This window comes from Ruditapes philippinarum, unplaced genomic scaffold (genome assembly GCF_026571515.1).
Source record: "Ruditapes philippinarum isolate M1 unplaced genomic scaffold, ASM2657151v2 ctg1952_1_1_1_1, whole genome shotgun sequence".
Lineage (NCBI taxonomy): Eukaryota > Metazoa > Mollusca > Bivalvia > Venerida > Veneridae > Ruditapes > Ruditapes philippinarum.
This window is the reverse complement of record NW_026851518.1, coordinates 250,872-273,929: the sequence shown is the minus strand read 5'-3', so window position 1 is coordinate 273,929 and position 23,058 is coordinate 250,872. Positions and strand designations below refer to the sequence as shown.

General features: G+C 30.4%; 1 protein-coding gene across 1 annotated transcript; it reads right to left on the bottom strand.

Annotated features, from left to right (window-relative positions):
- Positions 1-7,904: 7,904 nt before the first annotated feature.
- LOC132729192 (uncharacterized) lies at positions 7,905-18,941 on the bottom strand. Its single transcript, XM_060715269.1, has 10 exons — positions 17,650-18,941; positions 17,323-17,430; positions 16,110-16,217; positions 13,012-13,554; positions 12,039-12,479; positions 11,586-11,783; positions 10,955-11,029; positions 9,777-9,860; positions 9,323-9,412; positions 7,905-8,890 (listed from the first exon to the last, which is right to left on the bottom strand). Exons 4-10 carry the CDS (start codon positions 13,046-13,048, stop codon positions 8,034-8,036), a joined length of 1,782 nt encoding a protein of 593 aa, XP_060571252.1. The 5' UTR covers positions 13,049-13,554; positions 16,110-16,217; positions 17,323-17,430; positions 17,650-18,941; the 3' UTR covers positions 7,905-8,033.
- Between the last annotated feature and the right edge of the window lie 4,117 nt (positions 18,942-23,058).

Sequence of the window (23,058 nt, the reverse complement as noted above, 5' to 3'; positions counted from 1 at the left end):
TCATATTATGAGTAAGCTTTAGCTAAAGATGTCTATGTTATTCATCTCACATGAATTATATATGAACACAGAATAAATAAACAATAATTATCAAAAATTTGCATTAATGGTTCAGTTATCAAGAAATTTTCAGATAATTTACCGATCTAATGTGTCTTTATCACGTTTTAACCTGGAAATGGAATTAAAGCATTTAGGTTTGTTTGATTTATCGTCTGTTTTTAAGGACATTTTGGTGAAATTATTCAAAATAATGTATAATTTACATAGGTTTACCAAAGTAACACCACTTGCTTAGTAATCCTTAAGCTAGGCAATCAAGAGTAAAAATATCTCTTGTTGTCTCTTATTTTCCCATTCAAAAATACTAGACAGGTCATTTGCAGATTTTAGCCTTGGTCATATATTGTATTAGTCATCATTTAAAAAATAGCACAACGCTGTGTCTATTCAGATTTTTCCTGAAATATTTGCCTTTATTGTTCACACAAATTCGTTTTGTTCTTCAACTGTACGAATTATTGGTCAGATTTCTAACTTTTAGACGATATGAAGGCATTGGACATTCAATGAACGGATAAATTGACTTTGATAACATTTTGGAGATTCCCAATCTGTTTGCTTGCCACTAACTTATGTTTCAGAACTAAAATAAAGTAAATATACTGTAATATGATTTGTCGGTATTCATTTTTGTTTATTCTTTCAAAACATCGTATCATTATGCCATGAAACTTAAATAAATGATGTGGCCATAAATATGTTTAAGTGCATTGAATGAGACAGTCTGACTATATTCAATCATTCTCAATTGTAGACTTTTACGACATCGATCGGTAACTTCTTTTATAAAACATTTATTCTGAAGTAAAAATGTTTATACGCTGTAGAAACAAATAACGACAGGCAAAATGTCTGATATCAAATTCAAAAAGAAAAGACTAATATATACTTGCTATAACAACCAGTTAGATAAGAAAGGGAATGTTTTGTAAACAGATGCTTTGTATAGGAAAATAAGAAAACCTACTGTTGATTTTCATATAAATAGGAATTACAGTGTTTAATAAAAACAAACATAATTTTAAAGACGTATGCTACAATTATATATGGTCAAAAAGCAGAAGTGCATAATATAATTGATAGAATAACCTTTGCAAGACATTCGAATAAAAGCGAAAAAAGGAGGGGTGTGTGTCACCGACCTCGTTTTTCCTATAATGTTTCCTTTTGCCTATAAGTGGACATGTACTTCATTGAACATGCATAAAGAAAATACCCGTTTTTGTTGAATTTACTTTTTCTATTACATTATCCAATACTTCAACCCATTACGTCCTGAGCATTTTGTGAAGAATGCCTTTTCATTGAAAAGTCTCCTGTATGTCACAAGTTCAAATTGATATGAAACCATAAAAAATTCATTTATGTTCATACTTGGCACAAATGTTGACTTGACCATAGTCTTTATAAATGCATACTTAATCTTAAATTTTCTGTTACCATGTCAACGACAGGACGCTCTGGCTCCGCCTTGATGTATCTGTTTAATAAGGGATGGCGCCAAAAAAGTGATCACTCTTTTAAATACCATTTCTCAAACAAAAACAAGTGTTTGGGGATCTAAATAGGACATTTTCACTATTTGAGGCCTCAAGGGGGGGGGGTGAAAAAGAGTGTAAAGACGTCTATATAAAAAGTAATGGGTTAATTTATATACATGAGTATGTTTATTTTTTGTTACATAGTGTTAACAATGTAACAATATCCCTTGACAAAATATATCAGTTGATTTCGATGGTGCATAAGTATTAAGACTATGCAAATGACATTATTTTTACAAGGAAAGCTGTATCGGGGCGAATGACACAATCTTAATTTTTTACTTAAACATATGCATTAAAAATGGTTCAAGTTTTTCAATGTTATAAACCGGTAGGGGACTAATAAAACATTTGATTTGTCGTACCATCAATACCATTTGGACATTCGTTTTTTTTTAAACACATGTCATTAACAATGTAAACAATTATAAGTGGATTAATAATAGACAAGCCGTGGCTTTCTTTAGCAATAAACGTTTAATTTGTTGCTCAGTACTAGTTGTTTCCGGGAACTGATTCGGGAGTGTTTCAATAAGCTTATAGCTTCCAACACAATCAAACTAAAATAAATGTATAAAAACTAAATTACTTTGTAATATAAACATTATTAAATCATCGGCGATTACAATGACATGACGTCTTAATTAATATGTTAATAACGAGATAGAATTTAAACAATATTTTACACCAGAACTTTACACGGAAAAGGGAATAACTATTATAGTAAATCAAATCTGAATACTTTTTTACAGAAAAGATTTCCTACAGCAAAATGGTTATACTTTATTCTAAGTATGTCAAATAATGTGAGACTTTGTACAAGGATTACGAGACAATGATGTCATTTGATAATGTCAGTTGGAAGAAGACATCAATTTTGATGCCGAATTACTTCGTAATCTTGATAATATTACCACCGCAACGGAACTTGTTTTCATTTAGAGATGTTACGATGGTCAGTTTTTCCTTATGTCTACTTATTTCTTCTAAACAGTTCTTGTTTCTCGCCTTCAAGAATGTATTACACGTGTTAATAAGGTTTTTTAAATTGCAATTATTCTTAGCGATTATTTCGTAGTAAATATTTAAAGTTCACTCTGTGAATGAAAGTTTTGAAATATATATGCCTAAAAATGTAAAATGGTGAGTGGTCCATAAAATCAAAATAAAATAAAAAAGCCAAATAATATTTAAATGTTGCTAAAATTATGAGTAAAATGATTAAATATTGTATTTCATACAAAATTCAAATAGTAAGAAGAGGAATTCTTGGAATGTTATGAAAATGTTCAGGTTTAAATTGTGTTAAATGCAATAGATAATATTTCAAATATATGTTGTTTTTAATAATCGAAAACCAAAACATTTTAGATAAAGATATATTAAATACAGGATATTGAATGAATGTAAAAAATATGGAAACAAAGCGATTCCTCGGAAGCATTTATCACAACAAAATTACATGAAAATTGCAGACTCGGTTTGATTGAGTGTGTACATAAGGGATGAGAATCAGTGCTACATCTTCACGACCCCTAGCACCGGCTTGAGCGGTACTCAATTTTCAACACTTAATAGTGTTGGTATCAATGACCCCAAAGGACCAGAATAGTATAACAACACTGAAGTGAAGTAAGTTCAATACTGAATTTATTGAACGAGTTGAATAACGTTATACGTTGCGAGCCTCTGGCAAGCATGATATTAATTTTATTCATTCAGTAATTAACTTACACGAATTTAATTTTCTATTTATCATATACCAAAAGACCGTTTAAAGTAAAAAGAGCAATTTTTTATTGGTAATATTTCGAATATATGTTATTTGTAATAAAACAAAAATCCAAACATTTTAGATAAAGATATAATAAATAGAGAATATTGAATGAATGTAAATAAATCTGGAAACAAAGTGATCCCTCGGAAGAATACACCAAAACAAAATTACATGGAAATTGCAGACTCGGTGTGATTGAGTGCGTACATAAGGGTCGATAATCATTGCAACATCTTCACGACCCATAGTACCGGCTTAAGCGGTACTCAGTTTTCAACACTTAATAGTGTTGGTATCAATGACCCCAAAGGACCAGAATAGTATAACAACACTGAAGTGAAGTAAGTTCAATACTGAATTTATTGAACGAGTTGAATAACGTCATACTATGCGAGCCTCTGGCAAGCATGATATTATTTTATTCATTCAGTAATTAACTTACACGAATTTAATTTCTATTTATCATATACCAAAAGACCGTTTAAAGTAAAAAGAGCAATTTTTCATTGGTAATATTTCGAATATATGTTATTTGTTATAAACAAAAATCCAAAAATTTTAGATAAAGATATAATAAATAGAGAATATTGAATGAATTTAAATAAATCTGGAAACAAAGTGATCCCTCGGAAGCATACACCACAACAAAATTACATGGAAATTGCAGACTCGGTTTGATTGAGTGTGTACATGAGGAAAAATGAATAAATGCAACATCTCTCACGCCCCTTCCACTGGCTTGAGCGGTACTCAATTCTCAACACTTAATAGTGTTGGTATCAATGATCCCGAAGGAGCAGAATAGTATAACAACACTGAAAAGAAGTAAGTTCAATACTGATTTTATTAAACGAGTTCAATAACGTTATACTAAGCGAGCCTCTGGCGAGCATGATATTATTTTATTCATCGAGTTAAATAAATTCGGCAATGAACTTAAACGAATTTTTTTCTATTTATCATTTACCAAAAGACCGTTTAAAGTGAAAAATAGCAATTTTTTATTGACGCGCCTATAATATAACGCTAACATTTAGCGCGTCTTTACACTATGACCTCTCTCGTATTTTTAAATGTTTTAGTGGTAATCTATATCTTTATTTGTTTTGCTGTTAGAGGTTTTCCATTTGAAAAGATTTGATTCTGATGTATCTTAACTTTAACTACTCTTATTTCATGTGACGTTTAATTGCAAACAAACAATAAAAAACTAACGTCATATTTTAGAAATAGTTTTTTTTTGTTCCAAACTGTAATATTTAACGTTCTTCAAAAGTGAACACTCCCGAGACTAAGATATTTGTTTCGATACCGTGATATATTAAGTGAAATAGTATGTTACCATTAGGACGAAGATATAAATCCCTTGGTGCCAAAATTTCGCTTTTCAATCACATTAAACAGTTTTGTTTAAAATTCATCCGATGAAGTTTTCAATACTTATCTCGCCATCAAAATGTTTAAAAACCTTTTAATATATCCCTCTTTTTTAAGCTCAACATATGTAGCAAATAAACTTCAACATCATTTAAATCGTCTGCGACAACTTATCAAGTATTGCGTCAAAATGACAATGCAAACTTTTGATAGCCCGACATAATGTAAAGACTTAATGAGGCAGAACAAAGCCTTGACGTACGCACCGATTGCGAAACAGTAATTGCACAAAAGGTGTACTTTCAATCTTATGTTTTCATTTGGAAAATAATGAAAAAAAGATGGCTTATTTCATATATTATAAACCTACAAATTCTTAAGGGTATATCTGTTTTACCAAAAGCACATAAGCTAGAAATCACTGTTATAAAACAAATATTACATGTTATATTGAAATAATAACAAAGAGCCGACACGAATTGAAGATAAAAATTAGATTTAAAATTGAAATAATTAAAACAATCAAAACTTATAAAGACAGACGATGAAGAACAATGATAAAATTCTAAAGGTGTTGTTAGAGATCGAAAGGTAAGCCTCTCTATGGAACTATTTGGACCAGTAACTTTCAACGGTAACATTTCTTATCCTTAGCAATATAAACTTACAAAGGGTAAAAATCGACAATTTTTCGAAAAGAATGTTACACAGACAGGATTAAGCGTGAAGGTTTATTTGAATGATGATAGTGAACAGTAAAGCTAGTATGCTAAATATCATATGTCCTTTTCATGTGTCAATACATCAGATTTCTCTTTACTAGTACTGTTAGAAAATTGTATACATTAACAATGAAATTGTGACTTAATAAAACAATAAAGAGGTCAAAAGGAAGGGAAAGAATAATTCTAACGTTCATAGAGTGATATCAAGTTAGTTTTAGTCGTCCCGAAGCTTGGTATCTGTTTGTTTTATTTCCATTCTCATTAAGATATGATGCTGTTTGATAAACAATCATTTGGTTGTTTATAATCAAAGCATAATAACAAAATCTTTAATAAAAACAAATATAAACAATTATTATAAATCTTTTAGTAATATTGGATGGTCTACACTTTTGATCTCGAAATGAAATATACTTGTCAACATTTCGCAAGAATACATGGGTCAGCAAGTACTCATTTTCGCCTGGAGACATTGATGGTATAACAAGAATTAGTTTTTTAACATTTATAAAGTTGTATACGGAAAGGACTTCTTCTCTTAGAGGAGTCATAAATTTGTAAACGCTATATGATTAATGTCTACTTGTGTGGTAAAAGTAATATTATGAAAACACATTATTGGTTAAAGCAATAAACTCAGAGAGTATTAAAATTAACTATGACCTAAGAAACGAAAATATATGACAGTAAGATTTTATATTCTATACAACTTAGAATCCAGTGACATTATTGTCTTAGTATTAATAGCTAAGTAATATTTTACTTTTTCAAGACGTTTCTCGTGTAAGTAGAGAATAAGCCGAACTGACTTTGATACTGATAAATCTGATTTAAAGTTAATACATTACACTTATGTACATATTTTAGTTTGTTTATATCTAGAATGTCATGTTAATACATAAATATTCCAAATACAATGTGTTTCTTAAATAGATGCTTGTGTTCTTTACCAAATGCTATACACACTTCTTATCCTTTCCTGTTATCGCACTTATTTAACATTAGTTGATTAATTTAGTCTTTCGCGATTTGTATGTATCATTTACTGTTTCATTATTCTGCGACTGCTGACATTCAAGGTATATCTTAAAAATACAACGAACGTGCATTCGGATTGATGGTGATATAGCGTTATCAATAATTAATGATAAATATATATGTATTTCTCTTCCAGATGTTTTTCCCTTTTTGTGATATAGCGTTATCAATAATTAATGATAAATATATTTATTACCTTTCCAAATCCCCCCTTTTTGATTGGATATTGATCCGCCGAACCCAGCCTTACAGGTAAAATACACATTGAATTCCCCCATTGCGTACCCCATGTTGTAAACATCATGATTTGTGACGATGCACGTACTGACGAAATGTCAAATTTAAAAATATTTACCAAAATATAGTAATGAAAAAATATTCTCATTAGTATTTAAAATAAATATGACCTCGTCAAAGCTTGAATATTAATTACAAAAGTGTCTTCGACAGACTTCTCCTTTTTATCTTGTTTACATTCGTAAGGTTACGCTGACGTCAGTTTGCGGTAACGGGGAACCCTAAAGGGAATCTTATTTCGACGTTTCATTTGAAACAGCAATGATTTATTTTAAAATCGTCTTTCTCGGCTTGGAAAGAGTAATTAAAAGTGTATTAGGCTCAAATTTGATATTTGAAAATATTGATAATTGCTACACAATTCCTTTGCAAAGGTCAAATGAACATGTTTTGTGTACACACAGAGTATAGTTTAATGTTTTGAACTCAACACACTACAGGTAGACACAGTATGAGTACATATTGTAATAAAAAAGTGGCATTTTTTTTATAAAAAATGGCTAACTTCGTTAGACTAGTAATTGGGAATGCAGTTTCCAATAAACAGTTTGTGCATTCTATTATTCATATTAGACATAATTTGTAAGAATTTCATAGATTTCAATAAATTTCTGCAATGAAAATATTTTACTTAAAGATGAGCCAAGTATATCTTTTAATCTTTTTGGCTTTTGAAATTATATAACGATTCCGGTTATATAAAATATTGGCAGGTAATATATCCATATATACTAAAAACCCAAATAACATATAATACCTAGGTATTAAAAGTTTATAACCCTTTCGACTTTAAAACATGTGTACTAATAGTTCTATTTCGAATGACCCTGTGTTGTTTAAGAAATAATTGTGGTTTGAACACCTAGATTAAACAAAAATAATTTTTATATGTTACATAAATTTTAAAAAATGACGTATATAACGGTACACTAAATCATTATAATCAAATACATATGTATATGATTATGCAGACTATTTTAACAAGAAAACAGATCTTGAAGACATCCATATTCTCTGTGAAAGCATACTTGTGCATATTTTTATAACAAATTCAATATCTTTGTTTGTTGAAATTCATTTGGTGGTTAACTGAATGTTGTCAATATAAATATGAGGACTGCGTGCAAAGTAAACTTTATTTTTTACAAAGCGTATATTTTATTTAACGATAGATAAGAATACAGCTACATATAAATAATGGAATATACATCCTTTTCATTTTGCGGAAATCTTAAATTCATGTACCATGCCAGACCTTTCTACAATTACCAGACGTGACTGTCTTTTATCATAACACATTAAAGATGCCATCCTATTTCCTTCCGAAACAAATGGTATTTTTCTAAGCATCTGATTACCTTCACGATCAATGTGCAACACTGTCATCATAGAAAAGTCACACAAAATGATACCATCAGCAATGACACAAATATCACTTAGCTTAAAGTTAACGTCTATCTCGACTTTTGTTATACATTTACCCTCACGATTTAATGACAACAATTCTATGCCATATTTTACATAAATTATCTGACCATCATTACTAAGAGCGATACTTGTTCGCTGAGGTTTAAAGTCACGTTTAGAGTTGTAGTAGACTTTCTTCAACATTTGACTTGTTGTGTTATATGAATGCACATTGCCACCGAGATCAGCAATGTATACCATATCAGCATAAGCTGCAATCCCTGCAATGACAACACCAATTTTTATAGGATTTTCAACAAATTGACCTTTAGATACATTTACAATTGTCAGGTATTTGTAATCAATACATACAGCTACATTTCCTTTACCAATATAGCAAACATCACACGGATAACCAGGGAGTTCGTATTTGCCTATCACATTGAACAAATGGCTTAATTTGTATAATTGTCGTTTATTAATGTCAATTACAACAAGTCCATTGTCGTCCGGCAGAAGATCCATTCCACCGACGGTAATTCTATCATCAACATTTTCGAATAGAATAGCATGATTTGTCAGAAACAATAATGGTGCATCTTCCTGGATAGCAGGGTTCGTACCTTTTTCAACAAACAAAAGGCTCTCCTTGTCAACTACCGTCGCTAAAATCAAATATAAAAATTGAAATTATTACAGCATTTTCAATTTGTCCGTGTTGGTTGTGATCACCTTTTACCAGGTAAATAAATAATTGCTTTTTACTGAATCATAGGAAGCAATCGTACATTAGGTTTGCTTAAGAAATGTTAGTGAATGCATCCACATAAAGCCACTGGATACTTTAAAAAGTTATCAGTAGAAAATATAAGAATAATTTTAGCATCAAAGTGTGGCATTACCCTTTTAAATATACATGTATTATTTAAACAAAAGAACTTAAACGAGATTGTTCTTCAAACATAGGGGAAATATAATTAACTATGGCATATAATGAACTGAAGAACTTTTGAATACTTTAGCATCTAAGTTATAAAAGAATTAGTAATGACAAGAGTCTATCTTAAAACGTATCTGTGATTAAATTATTTATATACCTTTTGCTGTCCCATATTTTCCTTTCTTTAAGATAACGTTTTTTAATCGTATTATTTCCTTCATAACTCGCATCAATCTTTCTTGTCCCTCTGTTACAAGATTTTATTCAAATAATAAGACAACAACATTTAACAAATCAACATTGAGTTTAACTAATACCATTTTAGACTTTTATTTTCATATGTCATAAAATTGATGTTTAACATACAGGGTTAGGGAAAGGCATGATCAATAGTTCTACGTGTTTACGTAATAAATAAAAGGACTTACAGAACTTTGGTTTATTTAGATAAAGAGATTCAATTCATTTATAGTATGTTCTAAATCAAACATTCACTTATAAGGCTTTGTCGATTGTTTCAAAACTATTTTAATACATAACTTTGAACATGTACGATGTATTTTATTATCAAATCTTAGCTAATTTTGTCATTTCCTTAACATATTGAATACCTTTGAGTGCCCCTAAAGAGCGAGATCGTCCAATTTTCGGCTTTTTCACTTGAGCTGAAGGAGTGACCACATTCTCTTCTTTTTCTGAAGAAACAGTTCTAGATTAATACCAGGATATTAAAAAAACTAAAGTATATAAATCCATAAACATTGATCTAAATGTATATGTCAAAATGGTCAAAATGCATATGAAAAATGATTGAACTCATTTCAATATATAAACACATAAGTAAATTACTTGTGCAATTAAGACCTGTAAAACTAGCATTAAATCATGTCATTCATATTTCATAACGTTTCGACATTGGAGGTTGGTTACTTGACCGGGTATCAAAGAATTATTATTGTCTTCTATTCGCGAACTCCTTTGGTTTAATATATGCATGTATAGAACCATTTTGTTCAATCATATCATAACTGTCTCATTTTGAAACTTGTTTTTCGTGAGCATTTGATCATTAAAAGAAAAAAATACTTCAATGTACTCTCATGCGCATCGGTCAAAACTTTCACTATCGTTCACATTCTTAATGTTAGTGTATTCACTGAGCTTCAAATGGACCGTAACCTCAATGATGTTAACCTACTCATGGAAACAGCTTTCTCTGAGAAAATATTGTTTTTGCAATAATTGTTAATATTTCATTTATCAACATGATAAAGTCATGGATGCCAAACTAGGTAAACTGTTTCGACATGATTTCTTTTCTATCACTCTTGCGATGGCATAAAGTTTCTTACAATATAATTATCTTTTTTCCATTAACCTCTAGAAACGGTTTAACTACATTGGTATACCAATGTCGTTGGAACATGCTATAAAGTAGCTAGCAATACAAAATGTACATTCACTTTTCTTTTTGAAAACACTATTCTTTTTTCTGTTTTTTACTTTTTTGTAGTTCAAAATTAACTTTTATAAATGAAATATCTTTTTCAATATATTTGCATTTTTCTTCCTTATCTTGTTTAGAACAACCAATGATGGTATTGTTAAAATATCGACATACTGAGTCTTTCCATCGAGTTAGTTTTTTTAAGATAACACCCTGCTATGTTTTGACTTCCTTAGATATCTGGAATACGTCCAAAGTCATTTATTTGCTCTTAGCATTTATCAATCATGAGCTTCGCAAAAAACCAATGTGCATTCGTCTTTTGATCAAAGTGATTAATACCTGTGAGAGCTTCGGATGAATAAGACCTAACCATGTGACCCTTTCTTTGTTTCTCCATCTCTTCTTCTTCTTTTCCTTACGAAAGAGAAAATAAATCACATGATTATATAACGTCAGTACACATACATGTATTTCGAATAAGTATTTGACATTAAGATATGAATGACAAGATACAAAATTTTGTTAATCAATAGGTTCAAATTTATCTGTTTATACAAAAGTTGATGGCATGATGTCTGATACCAAAGTTGATTGCACGATGTTTGGTAAACATTATTCACTTCAATTCCTTTTTATCTTTTGATTCTTTAAAGGTGGTGGGTGGGATTTAGAAAAGGGCTAGTGACCATAATTATATTCTTTTCAAGATATTTCAAATCATGCAGTTTCTTAACCATATCTTGTTTTAATTCGGACACCCTTAAATCAATTCTTAACAACAAGATCTACAATGAAGAACGGCATTCCATGAATGCAACACATGACAACTGGCAAAGAGACCAGCAGGACACCAAACATAACAGTGCAAGAACGGACGGGATGCCATTATAAACCATTAAAATTGAAAATATTCAAAGTAACATACATATATACATTCTACTCTAAAATCAAAGAAATAACATCGTGATACCTGCTTCTCGTAGTTGAATTTTATCAACATATGTTTCGAGACGAATAGTTACATTGAATATCTTCGACAGTGTTTCGGATATTTTCTCAACATGACTGGTCCTTTCCTCTCCCCCAAACATACTTACAACCCTAGTCAACCCTTCTGTTGAAGTAATATGAAACGGTAGCACTATTCTCCTTACATCCATTGTTTTAACTATTTTAAAAAAAAATAAACGTATTTAGTCAACTCAATGATTGAACATACTGAAACATTAAAAGAGATTTCATACAGAAATTGTTGTTTATCATAAAATATTTTCTAACATGCATTGATAAAGATAACTATTTACATAGTTACCAAAGTATTTAATTATATGCTATCCAAAGCTAAATTATTTAAGCCTATTCCCTAAATTGGTAATTTTTTTCCATAATGTAGAAGTAACGCCATTGGCTATTTAATACGTACGGGGTGTATATAAGGATTTTTGCAGATTCATATTCTCAATCCTCCATACTAACGTACATGGAAAAAGCAATATCTTGCTTATTGTAGCAGAAATGCTTGATAAACGTTGTTTGCATTGACTGCCAGTCATATATTTCAAAAACGTGAGGAGGCCTGAAATGTTGGAACAGGATATTGGTATGCGAATACTCCCTATCTGCGCATTGCCGGGAATTGCGTCAGGAAGGGCATTCATGTCACTGAACCAGCTGATCAAATCTTCTATCAACTCCAATACGAGTTCTCCATACCACTGGATCCGCTGTGTTATTACTACTCTTATTTCTTCATCTTTGAGACTGTTGTCAACTTGAATCACCTTTACAAGTTTGAACAATAAGTCGGTTGCTTCCTTTTGTTTGCTCTGATCTGCACAGTCTGCTTGAATAATAGTTTGTAGTTCTGAAGAAAAAAGAAACCGTATCAGGTTTTAATAAATTTATTTTCTAAATTCGATCAGATTAATTGACAACTTTTTTGCTATTTTCACTATCCTTGCATATCAAATGGGATTGATAGGATTATCGACTGTTTACACCGGTGCTAGAAAAAAAGTCAGTTAGTTAAGTTGCGTGCTTTAAATAATGCTATTCCCGCGGGCCTTTTATGAATGGATTTCGTTCTTAGAATGACGTCATTTTTTTGTTATGAATACGTTTTAAATACATACACTACTATGAGAACAAAAGTGCTTAACGAATACGAATATAGGAAGTTTTCATAATTTCGTTTCGAAAAAACAAAAATATGTAATATGCAAGAAAAAAGAACAAACACCGGCTTTCATCACAGACAGAAATATCTCGCTCTCGGATTACTGTCTAGCGGAAACTCAGCCTCGTTATCACCCTAAACAGTTGCACTCGAACTAGATATTCTGGTATGTACCGGCAGAGATAGAAAGAGATTTATATTGGTTAGTATTTTAATTTACCTTCTGTTGTCCTATGCTTTTCTTTCTGTAAGAACATTTGTTTAAGCTGAAGTATTCCCTTCACAGTTCCTGGCAAAATATAACCTTTATTTTTAAAATATAATTGTTAATGAATTACAAATACTGAAAATACAAACATGGCCTTTTTTTGCTAAATTGTTTGCGTTCTTACTTTTTATCACTTGATCTTGAACACTGTTGGTTCAATCAAACTAGGGACTTTGAATTATTTTATTTCAGAAATCCATTAAGCTAACAAAAAAAAATGCTAGGATCGGCTCTGAGATATTCCTCCAAATAAAAGTTAATGTCGCAATCCTTTGCAGTGTCAACTTTAATTTTAACCAAAATAGACATCATACAAATAAATAGTCGACTTTATTTCAATTGGAAAAACATGCTTGTTCCCGGTATTATTACAAACAGGATATTCATTATCCAAATATAAAACTGCTACAAAGTAAAATTTGAAGTATGTAATTTCAAACTTTTCCAGTTGTCCCTTTGTTGATGCTGTCATTAGTTGCACACTTGCTACGGTATCTAAAATAAAATTAAAACCATGGTTGCTTAATTGAATAGCTATGTAATAGCTAGAATAAGGAAATTGTATGTACATACAGTCTTTCTATTATGCAACCACCACACCACAACCTAACCCTTCCTAGAAAAGTCTATCGTCTGATTTTCGTTCGTATGTCCGTCCACCCGCCCGTCTGTCCACACTTTGTTTCCGGGCCAGAACTTGAGAGGAAATATGTTGAAATGATTTTGAATGAATGTCTGGCATATAAAGGCAATGTGTGACAGTCAAGACCGATTTCTGTGGCTCAAGGGGCAGGATTATACTTTCAACTTAAAGAAATACAATGTATTTTTTATATAAAAGTACACAGATGTTCATGTCCGGTCAACAGTACAACCATTCATGAATGGATTTTTAATTTACTATGCAATAATGTGTTGGACATGACATGGACGTGTCGCACTCATAACTTATGTTTTAGTTCAAAGGTCAATGTCACACTTTCATATCAAAATTTATGATAGGAACTACAGACAAAGCCCCTAGCACCGGCTTAAGCAGAATCCAACATTTAAACCTTTAATGAGACACTTTCGTGCCATTCCATAAAAGCGGGGTATGGTCTTCAAGTAAAAGAATGTGTGTGCTCTAAAAGTTAAAACCATCGGCGGATATTACCAAAATGGAATTTTATAGGGGGGGGGGGGGCATAGGTTGTGAAGGTTGCATATCACAGATAAGACGTAAAAAGACAAATTTAACAAGCAATAATCTAAAGCAATACATAAGTTGAAGTCATGAATGAACCTAAATATTTTGAGTTCTTAGTTTGTCTGTATCATAGTTATGTGTTAAGTTTCCCTCAGTTACCCTGTCTTATTATGTTATATTATGTTAACACAACAGATATTAATCAAAAGATACAATTTTCTCAGGATGAACATGTATAACTAATGTTTCAACATTTCTTTATTTTAAGTTAATTTGTTGGAAACGTTCCGAGTTCGTTAAAAGTGATCTCATAAAATAGTTTTTTATAGGAACGGACAAACAGATGGACTGACATACAGAGGATACATCTTTAAACATAAAGTTGTTACAAGAATATAACATTTCTAAAAGCAAAATACTTAAACTAAAAAGGAAATAAATCTTGAAATAAAGATGCTACACTTATGAACACTGTAATACAAAACGCTAGATTTATAAATGAACATATGTTGTAGGTGTTGATTATGAACAAATATTTGAAATTTGAATAAATCCATGAAGAATTAAGAAAGTTAAAGATTAAATAAGGACTATTCAACGTTTAAGGGAGAGATAAGTCGGGAAATATAGATCGCTAGATTTATAAATCTTCTCATATTATTATGATGAGTTTGAATTTGAAGTAAATCCTTCAATAAATGAAGAAGCTGGGTAAAAAATAATAATTTCAAGAAAATAATATTCAAATGCAAGTGGTCATTATTTTAGAAGTAGCCAATCTATAGCACTGAATCTTCTCACACATGATTTGAGTGATAATAAGGAACAGATACTTGAAGTTAGAAGTAGATACATTTTCATGAAAACGTTCACGGATGATAAAACTAATAATATAGGTGTTAGAAATATAACCTTGTTACAAATGATGTGGTTGATGATAGCAAAAATAATAAGCATAATCTCCTTACTGTCAGCTATCCATATTTCAAGTTTCATAATTATATTATTTTCAATACTTTTTGAGTTACAACACATGTTGTTATATTTGCTATATTAAAGGCTATTTGTTGCCATAACAATCGAATTATTCAACAAAGGAAGAAAACAAGATTCACATATTAATCTCAAGGCTTGCATCTACCCATGTTTCAAGTTTCATAAAAATATTTTCAGTACTTTTTACGTTATCACGGGATTCAGTTTTGCCGACGGACAACCGAACTGGCTGACATACAGACTAGCGGAGTGTAAAGTCCTTTCCGGATAAACCGGTATTTGACTAAAAAGCAGGCAACATATCCTAAGGCTGATTCAACAATATTTAATTAGAAATATAGACAAAAGGAACAAATAGAAGGAACTAAAAGCACAATAAACATGCACACACTACATGTTGTGCTGAACGATCTTGAAGGATAGAAAATATAACACCTGTTGGTCAATGTTATACTTGCCATACTGGTTCGTGAAATAATCTTTAAAAAAACATGCATTTCCCGGAAGTCAAAAGTCATCTTCTTTGCACAGCTTCGGGTGGGGTCAAAAAGGGACTTTTTATTATCAAATTATTATTTAAAATACCAAACATGTTTTGCATGTGCGGCTCATCATTGCGTAGAAATATCTAGAATATTTCAATCCGGTGACGGGAACTTTGTTGATTTTATTTTATACGAATCTTTGCTTTATAATCGTTTGACAAATTCCACAGAAAGTGTATTTCATGTCAAAACTGCCTTCATCGTATAAAGAATTACCCAGCTCGTCATATAAGGAACATTTTGAAATGATGTATTTCCAGAACGTAAATTACAATTCATCATATAAAAAAAATGTAAAAAAAACCAACACTTTTTGTCACCTTTAATATTTTCCAAATCCTGTTTTGATTGCAGTCCTGATGTTTGTAGAGATTTTGTCAATTCTTGATGATGATCTGTCTGGACCGTTTTAATGTTTTCAACATTTGCTGAAACATATAAAGAATAATTAATGCTATACAACATTATCAATGTATTTTTACATTGCGTAATATAAGAAGCAAAAGTTGTGTACAAAAATTAAACAGAGTATGTCGGTAGAAAAGCAAATGATGAATGATCTTTCATGTCGTTTATTGTATCATTCATGTGTGAAAGAGTTCCGATAAGTACATATATATACATAAAAATATTGTGCTTTGTTTGTATGGCTTATATCCAATTATCTCTCTAAAATTGTAAAAGGTTACTGCACAATAGATATCTGTATCAATCGACCCTTGTTTTATTCAGCCTTTATAGTCTCGTCATCTATAATGGCATTCTTGCTTGTGTTTTGTCTTATATAAAAACAGCGATTTAAACAAAGTATTGATTTTCCTAAATAAACAAAGAAGACGAAACCACAATATACATAATTGTACTACGATTACCTCAGTAAAAATAGAACGCATTATACGCTGCTTAATATAGGTATTACCATGTTAAAATAATCTAAAAGTACACTATAATAACCTTCCATTTAATACCCTAAAAATAGTTTACTCATTAAAGAACTTTAAATATCCTGGTATACAGCATTCATTAGGAAAAAATCTTATTTCCTGTATGTAAAGTAAGGTGTGTTATACCAAAAATAATTACGTTGATATCATTTGGTATCAGCCATAATAACCAACCACGTACAAATTCTATATGTATGTTGTTGACAAAATTTGAGAAAAATTATTCAATAGTACGTATATTTATATAGCAGATCATCGTATATTAACTACCTTAAATGTTTCCATGCCATGTCATGTTGGATAGTGGGGGATTATATTCTAATAAAGCGCTTGTTAATGACTAGAAAGGAAACTTTTTTTGTGTGTAAAATTTGTTCAAAAACAGAAGACATTCATATATTTTTTAACCCTTTTAAAGCGAATTTAAAATTTTAAAATGTTAAGAAACAACTACATATATTTTAAACATGACGAATTTGATTTAAATGTGGTTTTATATATTCTTTTGTAACAATAACAGTTTTTAACCACAATTTAATTTTGGTGTGTATGTTCATACAAGCATATACAAAATTAAGTTTTGCCTCACCTTTAATTTCTGTCAAATCTTGTTTTGATTGCTGCCCTGTTTCATGCAGCGATTTTCTCAATTCCTCGTGCTGATTTATCTGAACCGTTCTGATATTTTCAACATTCCCTGAAAAATATAAGGAATATTTAAAGTAAGTAGAATGTCTGATTACCTTGATACATATCATTCGAAAATCTTGTATAATAAAAGTGATAAAAGCATGTATTTGAAAATACAATTTTATTAAATGCGTGTAAGCTGTGAAGATAAACTGTTTCATTATTATATAACATATATAAAACGATTATTCTGTTGTGGCGGATATCAAATAATAAATAAGTTTACCTTTAATATCTTCGATGGAATCATTAATCCGAGACATTTCTGAATGGACCTGCTCAAACCTTTCCTGTAGGGCACATACCATACTATTCCTGAATTCATGAATCTCTTTAATAGTTTGGAAAGCTAATTTCACATCAATATTTTCCGATGATGTTTTTCTTATAATATCATCTATTTCAGCCGTTGCGTTAACACCAGTTGCAAGATTTCGAAAAGATTGTTCTAGCAGCTGTCTACTAGTATCATAATCAGATCCATTCATAGATATCTCAAGTGGGTGTCCTTGAATATGATTTCGATGACATTTTACGGTAGCAATGCCAGATTGATCAGTTGGCGAAAGATTGTTCCAAAATAATTTTTTCAACACCATTAATAGAAGCGATATATCCCAAGTGTTAACATCCGCATTAACAGTATTTGGAGATGGAAAAACACATTGCCTTTGTTCTTGCAAAACATTATTAAATACTGCTCTACGATTCAATAATAGACCTTCGAGGGTGTGAAGGTTATTCGCTGCTTCTCTCATTACAATTCGTCTCAACAGAAACAAGCCTCCCTCGCCAATAAGCCATATATGCCTCAAATATCTCTCATTATCAAGTGTCGCCATACTACAAACATAAAACCATACCTATGGTGGCAATTAAATTGTCAATATATGCAATTCCGTATATCCCCTGTATATATTGAAAATGCGATTCTGTATATTCCCTGTATATGTAGAAAATACGAATCCGTATATCTTCTGTATATGTAGAAAATACGATTCCGTATGTTCCCTGTATATGTAGAAAATACGATTCCGTATATCTCCTGTATATGCAGAAAATACGATTCCGTATCTCATCTGTATATGTGGAAAATACGATTCCGTATATCCTCTGTATATGAAGAATATACGGTTCCGTATATCCATTGTGTACGTAGAAAATACGAGTCCGTATATCCTCTGAATAGGTAGAAAATACGGTCCCGTATATCCCTGGTATATTTATAGTATACTAGGGATAACAACCTTGATAAATTCCGTATACTGGATTTTATTCTCCGTATACTTCAAAAGTACGAACAAATATACGTACATGTATATGGGGCAAATACGGAATTCCGTATATGCCTGATGCATATACGGACTTCCCGTATACCCGGTGTTCCCTATACGGAATCGTTTACTTAGTCCGTATATTCGACAAATACATCCCGTACACGCCCGTATTTGTCAAAAATACGGGACCGTATATTCCCGTATATCAGTATATTTTTCGCAGTGATATGAGATAACAACTTATATTTACTTATTTGGTAAATTCCAAATTGAAAACTCCATGGATGTTGCAAAACATATCCGAACCCAGAAAGTTCTAAAGGTGCTTTTAAAGTGATGAGCATAATCTAATATTACTCTGAAAAGTAGAGTCAGTTTATTTCTTTCTTCTATTGTTTTATATATGGCTAATGAGTAATGATCAAATTTATCAATTATCATAAATCATTAATCTACGTTTTTTTATTATTTTCTTTTTAAGGACGTTTTCAGGAAATTTCATATAGACATGTAGGCAAAATTAAAACTGTTCACTAGAATTTCTTTAAATTTGGCATATTGTTAGAATATTACGATAGAAACATTCTAAGCCAAACAAATTAAGGGGTCACCGTTCTCACTTCTGAGTTATCTGCGCTTGAACCAGAATGTTTCACTTATAAGAGGTTATTTTGTGGGCAGGTAACTTATACGCATCCTTTAAAATCTTGTTTTTACCTCTGGATTATGTTTTCTTCTTATTGTTGATCACAATACATAATTACATGTAAGTCCTTATCTTATTTCTTATATCAATATTCACTTGAATGAAGAAACTTAAAATTCTTTAGAAATATGCCATTTTAAAAAAACTCATGTGTTTAGAAAAGAAGGGGGAAAAGCCAATCAACTTTTTATACTTTACCGAAATTTTGCACATTGACTCAAACAAAAGAAATCTATATATTAAAATAAGAAAATATGGTCTTAAGCCTTCGCTTCAAAAGTTTCTTTTGTCATATTTTATCATATTCTAACAACCTGCTAAGTTTTAAAACATTTTTTTAACAGTTTGTATATGTATTGCAGAAATTAGCCACCATATATAGACATATATGAAAACTTCCGAAATCGTCTGTAGGAGTACTGCTTATCAATCTTGATTTGCTTATTCTAATAAATTCACTTAATAAAATATTTTAATAGCTTTAATTATATTTGCTACCAGATCAACTGAAACAAAAAATTGAATCATATTAATATGCTTTCTTATGAAGTTCTCAATAACAGAAATGACTTGTACGACAAAGTAATAATGACAAATACCTAGATTATTCATCCTTTAACGATCATTTGTTTGTGTTTTAGCTGTTGTTTTATTTACATTTCATTTCGTATATAGAAGAATAACGAACACTGCCTAATGGATATTCTACATTTACAATAATTTGTTTGGTTCTGAATGTTTCCTGATTGTTGTTGTATTTAAAGAAAACCTAAAACTACAAATATGGACAAAAATGATATTTCAATTAAGAAACTCTGGCAAGTTAGATTTAACTGCTAAAGCTGTTGATGGTAAAAGTGTCTTATATTATTGGAACTCGTTTATACTTGTCAATCTTTTATCATTTGTTTTTTTCTTTATTTTAGTCGTATTAGATTTCTTTTGAACATAGCCATGGGGACAGATGTGCCGTTCTTGGACTGATCGCAAACACCACCAGTCTTTTAAGTTTTATATGTAAAACAAAACATAAAAGTTTTCGTTTGGTGCTTTACATACAAAAATGTCTAGTAAAACAATTGATCGAACGTGTGTTTACTTTAAATACTATTTTCAATGATAAATAAAGATTTGGTATCTACTATACTTCGCATGTATACAAATGTATATGTATGTATTTTATAGCTATCCACATTGTAAAGACACTTCACGTTATTTATATTGACAGAAAGGTACTTAAATGTCACACTAAATATAAGGTAGAAACACTTACCTACATCTTTAGATATTGTTTGTTGATAATATGTGAATCTTATTATGAAATATTACAATGTCATTGCGTGAGATATACACGTGAGTTTATGAATAAAATATTATGATTTTATTGCTCTTTTAAACAATATTTGCACAGTGAAATGATTTATGAATTTTGAAATACAACTATTTTATGAGTTAATAAAATGTGTCCGAAAAGGACGTTTATTGTAATGTTAAGATATGAAATCGCTCAATATATACATTATATTCATATATATGCCATTTTTTGTTACAATATTACATGAAAATATAATCACTATATATCGTATATGCACTAAATTGAATTTAGTTAATTTAGTTCTTTTCTTCTTGTACATCTATTCGTAAGTTGTTTTATAGATGAAAATAATTAAAATCATATTACTAAATAACCGTTAAAATCACGTACCTTAACATTTACATAAATTCATTTAAATCTATAATGTGTTACATGAAGAAAAACAGTTTTATTAATACATAAATTACCTGACAATATGCGTATCTATCCAGTTATTGTAGTAAATACCTTGAAATTTAATACGCCTGACATTCTTTAAAGTTGTATATACGAAGCTTATTGTGATTTTAAACCAGCGTTATCTATACAAAACTATACAAACTCTAAGATCAAATTTAACAAATCGGCATGGTATATATATTGAATAACAATATATTAAGTTTAAGTTAGACAATACGTTTAACAATATATTAATATTAAGTTTACACTACCTGTTTTTTAACCGTTTAGAAGTTATCATCTCAATACTTATTTGAATTAAGAAAGGTATCAATCAGCAAAGGCCTCAAAAAATTACTAGACGGGGGGTGGAGGTTCGAGCGAAGAAAAACAAAACAGGTAAACGGCTATGTTTGAGTATAACAATAATATAACATATAATTGAAACTCGAAACCAGGGCATAGTTGGCCATACTGTATTGTAGCTCTAGGTCAGTGCCATCTGTAAATCTCAAATAAATTGTCAGTTCAATGTAAACAAACGCTTTTCTTTAGCCTTTGACGTTAAGTCTTCTTCAGAAAAAATTCTCAATGTAATTTTGATTTTGTCATGTCAAAAACTATGATTGCTTCAAATTAATTCAAGCACTGCAATAATATACAATTATTGACTTGTGAGCCATTGAATATGATGTGATATTCACCGGCAGATGAAATATTGACCGAGGCGACAGCCGAGGTCAATATGACTTTCTGCCGTTGAATATCACATCATATTCAATGGCTCACTAGCCAATAATTGTTTAATTATATGAATAGGCTAAGAAATAAAAAAAAGTACAACTTTATATACATGTACAAATTTTGCCTCGTTGAAGCGCGGGAAAAAAGACGCAGGTGCTAGGCGTGCAACAACTACGCGAACGCTGCGCATACAAAAAAATTCAAGTTTATACTCACCATTGCGGTGTAGCCTTTAAGTTAAAAAGTAAAGTAATGATATTTTAATCGAGAAATGTGCCATAAAGAACAAAAAGCAACTATTATTTTTTAAATAACACGTGTAATTAAAAGTCTACGGTGTATGGTCATTGAATATGCGTTCAATCTATTTTTAGATTGGGAAAATCCAATTCAGCCAGTTAATATGATACTACACTCAGTGAATATGATTTTATAAAAAGTTCTGTTGGCTAATATTTGGACCAATGAGATTGCAGCTATATTAAGATCATATAATAATATCGAATATTTGTAAGTTGTTTTTTTAGAATAAAACATACTATTTACATACATCTTATATACTATTGTAAATCTCAGTTTAAGAGAGATGATGAGATATAATTGATATCAATTGATAAAATTGACAAATTTAAGGCCAGTTATAAACCAAAAGATTTTAACGTTTTCTAAAAATCATTACCTTTAACGGCAATAGCAGTAATTGAAGATCACAATATATTACTACATGTAATTGGTATAATTTTTCAAACAAACCACTTAATTCTGTCTAATTTGCATTTTACAGTTTTACATTTCATTACCTAATTATTTTACAATAGAATTATAATAAATATCAATTAATTTGTTCATTTCTACAGTTTTTATCAACATCAAAGTGCTAATAATATATTTACTTATTATTACAAATAAGTAGCAAAACAGGAAAATTGATTAATAAACACCCAATGTAGAATATTATGTAAAAATATTCTACAGATATTACTCCTTTTTCTTATCATCTTTTTTAAATAGAAGTTTTGAAGTAATTTATTGAAATAAAAGGCGCTCTTACGCACTCTTACTCTTAAATACATTCAAAAACGATCAGTGATCACATATGTCGACTCATGATAGCCAGTTGCATGTTGCAGCTACGGTGTGGCAGAAGGCACAAAA

Coding starts and splice junctions, on each gene's coding strand:
- LOC132729192 (XM_060715269.1), bottom strand. CDS start 13,048: ATGTTCTTACAGAAAGAAAAGCATAGGACAACAGAAG. Junction 11,784..12,038: donor AAAATCCTTATATACACCCC/GTACGTATTAAA, acceptor TTTTTAAAATAG/TTAAAACAATGGATGTAAGG. Junction 9,413..9,776: donor CTCTTTAGGGGCACTCAAAG/GTATTCAATATG, acceptor ATCTTGTAACAG/AGGGACAAGAAAGATTGATG.